Source organism: Lineus longissimus, chromosome 16 (genome assembly GCF_910592395.1).
Source record: "Lineus longissimus chromosome 16, tnLinLong1.2, whole genome shotgun sequence".
NCBI classification, from domain to species: domain Eukaryota; kingdom Metazoa; phylum Nemertea; class Pilidiophora; order Heteronemertea; family Lineidae; genus Lineus; species Lineus longissimus.
In genome coordinates, this window is record NC_088323.1 from 5,415,521 (window position 1) to 5,427,573 (window position 12,053).

The window sequence follows — 12,053 nt, forward strand, 5'->3', positions numbered from 1 at the left end:
ATGCGCAGTAGCAATTTTAGTTTCATAACTTGTTAAGAGGTGGCAGCAGCTCCGAGCCCAATAATGGTGTAACGGTAAAAATATCCCTTGAAACTAAATCCTTCCTACAATAAAATTCCCCTGATCATTGCATGGACCTGAAGAGACAGCAGATACTGCAACAAATATACAATAACATGCTGCCACAACCAGACCTGATGATACAGCATAATGCTGTCACAACCAGACCTGACAGACAGGAGATGCTGGGACAACCAGACCTGATGAGATTGCAGATGCTGCCACAAACTAGACCTGATGAGCACGACAAGACCCCCCCCCCCCCCCCCATCAAGGGCAGCACGAGCAGATCCGCAACTGATAATCTATCTCAAAGCAGAACAATGGTCTTATCCGTAGTGGGAATAAAACGGCACCGCCTGGACGTCCCTAGTGACGTCACGAATGGAATGGGTCAATGGGGCTAGTAAAAACAAATTCGACTGTAAATCTTCATTTATTTGCGGACTCGCAACGGCAAGGGGATATCGTTTGAGAAACGGGATTGACGGAAATATAACCCTATAAAATGGTGAGTGAACTTTTTTATATCGTAGTTAGTTGATCTTTAATTAGGGCTGGGATGGGGTGCGTAAAGGGGACGAACGGGTTAGTCAATTTCGTTATCCTATCCATACTGTCTTGGGGCGGGACGAGGCTGGTCCACGGGGCACCGCGGCAGGAGTGTAATGAGGGGACGCCTCCCGTATTATTCGTGGGGTTATTTTCTTGCAAGCTGGGAACGAACAAAATTGTTAGATTTTGAGTCAAGACTATCAATTTGATCGATAAATTGTACTTTGGCGCACAAATGATATCAATTTTAATTAGCCAATAGTTTGCACAAGTAAGTTACTGTTTCCTTTTACTAGGCGTTGTCTGGGGTTGAACTAGGGCCCTCCTAACCGTAAGTCGCAGAGAGTCCGACCAGTGTCTCAACCATCCTTCCAGATTCAATGGTTTAGTTTAAAAAGTTGAAAGCGCTACTTATTCGTTGGATAAAAACCGGGGGTGAAAGTAATTAATACACAGTTCATGTATATTTGGTCGAGATATCCAATAATACCAGTCGTCTGGGCGAAATACATGTATATATACGCATAGACGACCGTTAATTTAATAAAAGAATGGGAAAATATAATTCGGGTCAGCTATTATGCGGCCAGATAGGTTAATTTCCAGATTTAAATACATAAATTCATATTCGTTGAACCCTAATAGTATATATAAAGAATGGGATGTTGCATCCTGAATCGCATTTATCGTCTTATCTTTGATACGATGCTGGCATGATGGTGATATTGATGGAGTACTGTAGAATAAACAGAAAACTTTTCGCGCCTTTTTATTTAATTTTTGCGATTTGCGAAAGGCCTTTAAAGCAACCAGTAGAAAAACAAAATCTACGTATAAAGGCCTTATCTTCCAGTAGCGAAAACAAGTTTTGACGGACCAAAACAAAGATATTGACCAGCAAACAACTCCATGTGTATCTGCGTTAAAACGGCTAATCATCTTTACATACCGGTATACTGAATAAAGCCTGATGTCCAAACCAGATTTGCTTTCCAAGTGTCACAGTTAAAGGATTTACCCGAAAATCCCCCAACATGCGCCGGAGCTAAACTGAAGGTCCATATACCCACATACGCGATTCAGAGAGCGTTTCACGCCCACAAACAAAGGTACTGGGCGACGAACCCAGTAAATGTCGTGAATGTGGGTTATGGAACCTTTATTCGAATCAGTCTGCGACACCGAAAAGACAATTTCTGTCACAACCAGTGTCCGTTGGCACAACCTATATCCGACCTCTGTTTGACGTTCTTAGTGACTCGGCCCTTTTAGGAAACGGATTTAGATTTGGAGTATTATGTACCCATAAAACCAAAACACGCATGTGAACAGATTGAAATAGTTTTAAGATTAGTGTCCAACACTCGACCTGCCGAAAACAAGTAGATCTAGTTGTTTACAAAGGTGACACGGGTATTTGAAACTTATTCCTTCATATTGTTTTCGAATTCTTGAGACAATGCCAACGAATACCATTTCTCAAGGTTTATACATGCAGTATCAATACTGGCAAGACATCTGTGAAAAACCAGAGTCAGTCGTATATATCTCCTCCCCTCCCACACGTTAGTGCCAAGTGTGGGCCTGAAGTTCAGGATGCCCAGCAGAGAACTGGACGCATCATAGAATGCGTTGGAAGCGTTTGGAACACATTGCATATCGTTCTGTGGTCACCTGATGAGATTTAAACCAATCACCACAAGGGCCGACGATATCCTGATGAGGCTTGATGTCACTTGTGATTTTAGAAAGGAGTGAAATGTAGTTATTTGGGAATTGCAATATCATGTCAGGCCAGACAACATGGCGGGAATTACCACTCTTTCAATACCTGGCATCAAGTAGAAAGCATAGACATCTACAGGAGTACGACCACAAGTGTGTCCCGTCGATTTCATTAGCAATATGAAGGCCACATACAGAACTCTTCAGCTACAATAATGTTCGTCAATAATGAAAGTAAACAAGTTGGCTTTGACAAGGAATGAGATGCAAAAGATGTCATTGCATTTTGCACCATCCAAGATGGCTGCCACAGAAGCCATCTTGAATGTTCGTCGGGATGGTTACTGAGAATAATCACGTCATTTATCGGGCAAACCTGGCCAGATGTTCTCTTGCACGTTAAACCCTTTTGATGACTTGAACTCGGGGAGCTGTCTGCATTACGACTCTCTGCAAGAATCAACACCATGCTCGGTCACATGGAGACCCCAATTGCACCCTCTGGCTCCTGCCTATAGCCCCCTTTAAGTAAAGAATACATATGTCAATATATTCTATTATTCTTGGTCTGAAAACTCGTCTGGGCGAAAACTAAGCGCAAACTGTAGGGGTCAGAGGTTCTCAACACAACCTACTCACATTCATGAGGTGCCAAGAAAAACGAAATTATCGAAATCGCTTCGGGAAATAGTTCGTGCAAAACATAATCAAGAAAAAGAAACATATATTTGGGCAGATTTGCAAGCTTGGCTGTATGTGCGATAATTGGTTTATTAGGAGTGGATGAAAAAAATCATTAGATTATACAAATGTTCTTTGGTTTAATTCTCAAGGGAGAACCTTTTAGTGTGGCACCGCTAGACACAATAATAATAATTCCGTTGGGACGGGTGGGCGAATGGAACACGGACATATCACGTGCAATGCGTGTCCATGCCATTTTACCCAAGAATATTAGAATCCTTACACATTTCATTCACCTTATAAATAAAACTCGACTCTCTTGAAATCTGTATTGGAAAAAAACTTTGAAAAATAAGACAACCTTTTTATAAAACGCGATGTACTTTTAAGGTCGACCTGAAATTCAAGTTGGCCGAAAATGTCCTTATGATATTCAAACCGATCAGCAGTGCCAGTCGCTATTTAGCAATAGCAATGCACAGCCGTTGTCATCTTTATTTGATTAATTTAATTGATGGGGACAACAAGAAAGGCAATGGTTCGATAAAAAAAAACTTTGGCGGCCATCTTGAATTTGTTTAATGTTGACACAAACGTTGAAATATCTCCCATTGTATTGTACTGCACTCAAAATAGGTTTATGGGTTTTCACCCAAATGCATTTCGACATTATGCAGGGGTTTTAGATCACAACGCATTGAAATCCTGCCTGTTTCGTTCGGTAGGGATCATGTGCTTGCTTGGCTATAAGATGCTTCAAATGCATAAAACATGTCCTATTTGTCATACTTGATATTTGCCGGAGCTAAAAGTGCCTTTCCAAACCAAGGCCAAATGCTAAGTATCAGAAATCGATAAAGCACCTCTCACAGAATAGTATTTCTTGAATTGCTGTAGCTAGGTGCTATTATAGTATTGAACATGCTAAAGTCCTCAAACCCAGAATACTTTAAATGGATTCCCATGTTGCGTGCTTCATCATTGCTGTTGGTTTTGAGAATAGCGCGTGAGAGAGTTCTGCGCACTTCTTTTACGCTGCGCAGAATTGAACTTTATCGAAAGCTTGACGCAAGTTTCATCGGATGCAGACCAGAGGTGGTTGCAGGGTTTCTATAATGGATGAAGTCTCTGCTCCTCAGCAGTCATCTGGGCCCACGCATTCTCTCCGATGCAGAAAGGGTTTTCTTTTCCTACAGGCAATGTGCCACGGGAAAACCTTTACAATCCTTTAAATTGGTTATTTCCCGGCATTACCTTTGTTACTTTTTACTTTGTTCTTTAGTAGATCAAAATGGAAACAATATACAGTAGAACCTCTCTATCATGGACACCCTCGAATGGAAACCGGGAAAAGGGCATTTTAACTTTTAAGACCAGAAGACCAATCGCGTGTTGAAGTGAATCATCTTTCCCACTCGTACATGAAAATCGCATCCCCTTTCCCAAAGACAAAGTAATTTCCTATTACATAACCGACATGTATTATAAATGACAGCGCTTTACATTGAAGATGTCCTCAATTATTCAAGCACTCTTCCAACCTGCGAGTTTCGTCATCGCTTTTGTTCGTAACGTCATTATTTTCGTTGTTACGTCATTACTTTTGAATGATAAGAAATCAATATTGACCAATCAGATGAATCACATTCACTTGAATTCACCAACGGACGGTCCAGATGAGGTCTCAAGATGGTGGGATTGGTGATTACAAGACAAATTTCTGAATAGCTGTAACGAACCGGAAAGCGATTTCTTCTCGTTTCGGCGCCTGGAAACTCATAAGTCAAGCGGTTAAAACGTCTACTGTCTCCTACAATTATGAAACTTGGGCAACCAGGGTAGAGCGAGGGTAACCATGGTGGAGTTATTAAAGGAAGAGAGGGTTACTAATCGTGCTTTGATGCCGAAGGGCCTCTTCATATCGCCCGGCCCGGTTCATGATGGGAAGACGATAAGGATGACGAAATGGACTGCGCAGGAGGTGTGTGACTGTGCCTTCGAAAGAAGGATTATATAAACTCGGGGCGTGTCTCTCGCTGATCATATATTTCAATGACTGTCCTCTTTACCACTGTGACAGGAACACACAATCACGTTCTTGATGAAAAAGGTACATGTATCAATTCACAGTGGAAATGAATGCTAATTACTGGACTGTCCTTGGTCACATCAAAGACGCACAAAATACACTCATGAACAATTAATATCGTCGTGACCATTGCTAAAGTCAAAATGTTAGTCTTTATTAATTCTTGCTACAATGCAAACCACAATAGATAGAAAATATACGACAATGATGCAGTTTCGGATGATGATCATGGAGTTAGTGATAATGGTAGTTAATGCTGCAATTGATGCCGAAATGTATACAAACTATAGGTTGTTTTTTATAGCATAGACTCTACATATTTTTTTCAATCTAGGCATGGTTATTCCATGTTGCTCTCGTCCAACAAATGGGTCTGCTACAGTCTCGGGAAAAAGTTATGTTCCTCAGGCAATCTTTTTCGCGTAACGGGCATGCGTGCATTTGGCAAATGAAGAATGATGATTGTGTAGAGTTAATCGTTGAGCCTACATATCATTGCGCATTGATGATTGTACCATATTACCTTATATGTTTGAGTTCTTAAATCCCAATGCTGACGGCAAGTGAGTTCCTTTACAGTTCATGTAGTTGGTGCTTGTTTTTAGCCGCAGGAAAGGCAAGCAAACTACAATTGTATATACATTATCAAACAGATCGGTTTAATGTGCGCTTTATAGTCAAAAGTCTTCATAAAAGACGTTTATTTTACTGCGTAAATATGTTCTTTGCGCCATGGCTATAGAGAAAGAGCGTGAAAACAAAAATGTAAGTTAATGCTATACCGTATTACTGTGATTTTTTACAGAGATATCTGCTCGCCACCTGGTGTATAGGCTTTTTGTGGACTTGTGTGAATATGTTGATAATTTTAAGCAAATATTCTTGGGAAGTCATAATACTTTATTGATATTGTCATTGACTAAATAAAATGTAGAAGTAAAAAGCGTTGGTTCTGGTCTGGGCATGTCTATCATCATATGGACAGGAACAGTTGTGACAGAGGTGGCGCTAGCACCAAGATATGACCAGACTTTGTCACCTTCAAGATCCGTTAAGCAATCCAATATGCCCGGGCCAATATATGGCTACAATTTCATTTGCTGCCAAGAATGTGTCATGCAGAACGCCATCCTCATATAACCAGAGGCTTTCAATACACTCCGCCTCTGGATTTTTTAAACATGAAACAGCCTGAATCTGAGGATGACCAGACACGGGATGCCATCAAACAAAACCATCCAAGATGGCGGCCATATTGGAATCCAAGATGGCAGACATACTGGAATTCGATATGGCAGCAGTGATGGATTGATGTTTTGTCCTGCCTTCTTGAGGCTGCTGGCGGCAAAGAAATGTGGCATTGATATGAACACGAGAGAATAATTGATGTGTTTCTTATAAACGAGCAGAAATGCTGCTTTAGCTAGAGGATATGGCCAAATGTGCATGGTCGACGGCCAATGTAGGGCAGTCATTCTGTGGGTATTTTACACAATGAAATACTGCAAACCCGGCGAGAAACGATTACCATTGTGACTGAAAGGGCAATATCATCCATTTTAGATGAATTTCACGGATGGTTCAATCATTGCACAACAGAAACTGTCATGGGTTAAAACCAAACCGAAGAGTCCTTCTGTTATTTCGTATTGATGCAGTTTGTTTTTCGGCTTTCACTGTTGGTTCAAATGGTATTGATCTGCAATGTACGTGTGATATACATGACATAGTTCACGTTAACGGCAGCTCTGTTCCGAAGAAACATCCCTGACTGTGCGCGCCATTTGCGTCATCAAAGAATTTAGTGGCAGATTATGTAGAACATAATATATGAATATAAGAATTGATACACCTAGCCCAGGAAAAAAAATTGCGACTCAAGATGATGTGAATATTGTTCAGTGTTTATTTTCATTATATTATTAGCTTAGATGATAAAGCGGCGTTGCACAAAAGTACAATCCAATGGCGCACATATGAAAACGATTTTTGTGCTCCTTTCAGAAAACAGGTATCAACTATGACGGGGATGACTCTACCAGCCGAAATATCAAACGATTTTACCAAAATACTATGCTCTTCACTATAGATTTTGAAACGTTGCAGCAAGCGGTCCACTTCAAAGTGGAGGGCTCAATTTCTCAGTGTTTTGAACAATCATGTAACTTCCCCTGTTCTGCAGAATACGATAGTTGTTAGGGCTTCTGCACAAGAGCGAGAGTTTTGGATGTAAAAAATTGACATGAGTCTGGGACAACAACTCACATACAACATGGGATGAAAAATCTCTGCCGGGCGATCCAAATACCCCTTTACAGTATAGACTCGACAAAGAGCCATCAAGGAAGCCGCACATGGCTTCTTGTAATGGGATTCATCCTTATAAAATTGATGTTGCTTTCAAATTCGCGACGGCTTCTGACCAAATTAAAGTTAGCTTCACCAGTTCGGATTGGAATATATATATATATCGGGTGTGACGGGATAATTGTTTCATAATTTGGTTAAGCCCAAGTCATTTCTCGGGGCTTAGGCAGCGCACATGTACCTGTTAATATACCTTAAGGGCCAACTGGTAGGCCTATGGTATAAGCCCAAGTGAGTCCACAAACCATTCTTCCATTTCAATAACCTAGCAGATTACCCTACTTCGAGTTTTCAAACAAATACAAACACTCAACACACATTGTTAATTTATTTGCACAAACCAGGCAATCAAGGAAATTATTTCCTAAATGCCGATTCTAGTATATATGCCCAAATACCTCAACGCTTTTTTATTCCTACTATTGATAAGTAAAGTGGTAATTGCGTTGAGCTGAGCGTCAACAAGGACATTATTAGCTCTACAAAATATATTGGGCGATTTGCAATAATAAGTAGGAGGAAACCGGAAACCAGGGATGATACTATGGTATAGTAGCCCCAAAAAGATGGAGAAAACAGCACCCAAAGGCTATAACGCCCCGATAGATCGGCATTGGTCTCGGAATGGCTCCCAGCACCTCCAGCATAAGTCAGTAAATCGGGGCCAGCAAATATTCGGTCCTCGCTATATGATTACAAAACATTACTAATGATATGATAACACCTTCAATAATGATTTAAGGTCATCAACTACTGAATGAATTAGATTGATTTTTTTTGTAGCAGCAAAACAGCGAAATATTGCCAGCACTTTTACGCCTGTCGAAACGATTCTGTTTGGAGACGGTCCAGATGAAAGTAATTTTTCAATGAAAACCAGCATATCCCATGCCAAGTTTACCCTTTAAGATTAAGTTTTAGCATCTGATTTATTATTTTGTATGTGTCTTGTTTTCTTCTTCCAAAGTGTGACCATGACAGGCACGAGTATATCTTAGAGGAGTATGGCGTCGATATGGATATACTCCGGAATGGGGTAGGTGGTACAGCCAGCTATATATCACCAAACTAACAAATATAATAACACCACAAACTGAACATCTTGACCACCAAGGTTTTTGCATCTTATAACATCTTAATATACCCCGGCTACTTTAAAGGAGTATAAGACCATGAGGTTCAGGATGCCAACTAAAAGGATCACCGCATTTCACCGAAATTCATCAATGAAACGTCCAAAAAAAGGTTTGGTCTTTTGAGGACAAAGTCACAACCAGAACGACGCAGGGACAAGTTGACTTTAAGGAGGGCACATCAAAGAGGCACATTTATTGTAAAATCTTATGTGGGGACATTTAGGTGAGAATGAAGTGCTATTTAACAAATACGGCCATAACGTGACCCATGATACTATACGTCAACACCAAGGTACCACATCAAGAGTCAAAAGATTAAGCAAACACTCTTTCCTTCCATACAAATATGATAGCATGTTTGCACAGAAAGTGATCTATAGTGGCCAAGTTTACTTTGTGATTAACTAATGTAAAGTTCCAAGGTAAAGGTTCATCTGCTGAGCTTAGAATGTCGGCTATATAGTTCCTTCACTTTCTGTTGTTTTTCAAATACCGCGGGCAGCATCAGCGAGGTGATTTCCTTTAGTCCCTTTTTACTTGCAAATACTGTATCTTCTGACCTGAAGAGAGACTGTTTTCAAATTTATGACATAAATTTGCAATCCCTTTTCTTTAAAAAGTGCAAAGGGGGAAAGAAATTCAAGATGGTTGCCCAAGCCGCCATATTGGAAGAGAGTAGTTGTAACGGTAATATATTCACCCTGGAAAAAGAGTCTTGCCCTTTGGTTAATTGGCAGATAAAGGCGCATGGCTTTAGAAATTTGTCTGCAGGACTCCAACAGTCTTCACGAAAAAGACCTGCAGCTGCTAAAATATTCTTCTATTTCTTATTTTTCTAGGCAGACCAATACACTGATGAACAGATTAAAGAATTCAAGGAGGCATTTGATCTCTTTGACGCGGACGGCAATGGCAACATAGACGTAGATGAACTTGGGGCCATCATGAAGTCACTAGGAAAGGCTCTCTCAAGGAAAGACCTCGAAAACATGATCGACGAAGTAGATGAAGATAGTAAGTTCATAGCTCCTTCAATGGGAAGGGGGGGGGGGGAGCGGTGAAATGTCCAATAAATGTTCACTGAAAAAAAACTATCATGGTACAAATGATAGCCAAAAGCGGTGAAGAAGAGCTTTCCAACGAATGGTTTTGTTGTTAAGTTTCACCACAGAATCAGAGAATGATATCTGACACCTTGAACTGACTTTGAACCAACTTAGCCATCAACTCTGACATTTGTTAAAATAGTCTAAATCACTTCTACTCTTCTGTTTTAGAAAATGGGACGATAGAGTTTGATGAATTTTTAAATTTAATGGCAAAAAATCAGCAGCCAGAAATGAGTATGAAGGAAGCATTTGATATGTTTGATAAGGATGGGGACGGATCAATCAGGTAAGTAAGATATGAGCAAGTAGTAAACGGGCCACTTCAGGTCAAATATGACCTAATGACCTAGTTTTCAAGACAACACTGCACTTTAGATAAACAGTCCAAAAGATTAATTAGCCAGGTTGTGATTGGTTCTAAGATGTTACTGAATAGGTTCAGTTCTTGTTTCCTGGTGATTATCAGTGACATTATGTGTTTCAGTGGAGTTGAGCTCCAGAATGCCATGCAAATAATGGGTATGCCAATGACGAAAGAAGAAGTAGAGCTGATGGTCAAAGAGGCAGATATGGATGGGGATGGAGAAATTAATTATGAAGGTAACCTCACTTTGTTTAGACTTCCTATCTGTATTTGAGGTTGATCAGTAGCCATTCAACCAATCACATCCATGCTTTCTGCACCTCACAAACATGAGGTTTCCTGATAGGCCACTGCTGAGAGAGCCTTTTTCTACTTGAAAAAAGTGGCTTATGGGTTGAAAAACATGGAATATATCAAAAGAGCTGGGAACAACAGATTGAAACACCGCTGCCCAACAAACTATGGGAAGAGAACCAAAATACTCAAACAATATTCTAACGACCTGTCCTAAATATTATTGTAACTGTCAAATCTCCACTGGGGATACATCAAGAAATTAGGCCTTCTGACATAAAGTTCATGACAAACAGCTGATCAGTATAACTCTATTTTTCAGAATTTGTCACCATGATGAACAGCCTATCACCAGATTGTGAGTGAATTCATTGCCATCGAGATTAAACACAGCCAATAAACTTTTTTTATTCTTGTCATTTTGAATCTCTGTCATCGGATTTTATACATGTACCCATCTCAGGCCACATTTTTTTATCAGTTGGATTACAAATCTGTTATCTTGAAGAAACAGAATGAAAAATCCCCTTCATTGACCTTTTTAAGCATCTCTGCGAAATTGAACAAACAATATATAACTTATTTTGACTTTTCTAGTTAATTTATGCAAGTTATTAAGCATGTATACTGTGTACATACGAAACTAAGGTCACATTCATGATACACGGATATACCTCCAATCTAAATTATTCAGGTCTGCATTTGGGAGGGATACTATTCCGAAGGGAAGCAGAGTCTTTTTGAACCGAAGATGGTTCCTTCTGGCTCGAGTCAATTCTATCATTTGTCTACCATCCCCCACTGAAATGGAAACAGATACACTTTCAGAGAAGCGTATATCCAAATGATTAAGGGGGCTCCATATTGCACCTGCAGACTATTGTGAATATTGGTCAACCTATTAAAGAACCATCAGCAAAAAGAAACTTGGAGACAGTAGAAATGCCAATGTTGTCAAAAATTTATTTATTGAAGGAAATAAGGTATCCTGAACTATGTCTTCATTGTCATTTCTACAGTTATTGGTTTCTACAGTTATCTCAATCACTTCGAAACATTTAAAAACCTTTTAAAAAGTTCATTCCTACTTCTGAGACATTACTTTGTTAAACAATAAAAAAGTTTTAAAGATAACCTTTGCCTCTGGATTATGATAGTAGGGGCGTCAAGATGACTACTCTTTGCAATTTGTTGTAAAATATTTATACTGTAAATTCATTGTTCATGTATCTATGAAGTTATTTTTACTGATGTGTAATAGGCCTGTCAAAGGTACCAGGGTGGTCGAATCATGGATATTTAACAAATCCACAGAGTTTACTGCAACTCTTCTGGGATTATTGTTCACTTTGAAGAACTAAGATATCTGATCTTGGTTTATTCAGTTTCCTTCTTCCGAAACCTTAAACCAGTCCTTGAAATACATTATACATTTAGTTCTTGATGTAGAAGTTAACAGACCCAAGCAAAATTGTGATTTCTCTTGCCCTATGTATGTTTTGCACCACAAGATAGTTAATCCTAGAAAGTTGGCATAATATCTGTTGTTTTGCAACACTACGACCACCCTAGGTATCTAGGCAACTTTTAGGGTCTTTTTTTGCTTTTTACTTCGTTTGGTATTTTTGCTATGGCTCATAGAATTACTGTAGTTAACATTATAAAAAATA

At 39.6% G+C, this 12,053-nt stretch overlaps 1 protein-coding gene across 2 annotated transcripts; it reads left to right on the forward strand.

Annotated features, from left to right (window-relative positions):
- The first annotated feature begins 456 nt into the window (after positions 1-456).
- LOC135500401 (calmodulin-like) lies at positions 457-12,028 on the forward strand. Of its 2 annotated transcripts, none has more exons than XM_064791853.1 (5): positions 457-571; positions 9,456-9,630; positions 9,894-10,011; positions 10,210-10,325; positions 10,706-12,026. In XM_064791853.1, the coding sequence occupies exons 1-5, from the start codon at positions 569-571 to the stop codon at positions 10,747-10,749; spliced, it is 456 nt and encodes a 151-aa protein (XP_064647923.1). In that variant the 5' UTR covers positions 457-568; the 3' UTR covers positions 10,750-12,026. The 2 variants fall into 2 exon arrangements, with proteins under 2 accessions (XP_064647923.1, XP_064647922.1); XM_064791852.1 differs by lacking the exon at positions 457-571 and adding an exon at positions 8,480-8,516 and having other exon boundaries at positions 10,706-12,028.
- The last annotated feature ends 25 nt before the right edge of the window (positions 12,029-12,053 follow it).

Excerpts from the sequence above, each read along its gene's own strand:
- LOC135500401 (XM_064791852.1), top strand. The coding sequence starts at position 8,496 with ATGGATATACTCCGGAATGGG. Across the intron at positions 8,517-9,455 it reads TGGATATACTCCGGAATGGG|GCAGACCAATACACTGATGA; the intron begins GTAGGTGGTACA and ends TTATTTTTCTAG. Across the intron at positions 9,631-9,893 it reads CGACGAAGTAGATGAAGATA|AAAATGGGACGATAGAGTTT; the intron begins GTAAGTTCATAG and ends CTTCTGTTTTAG.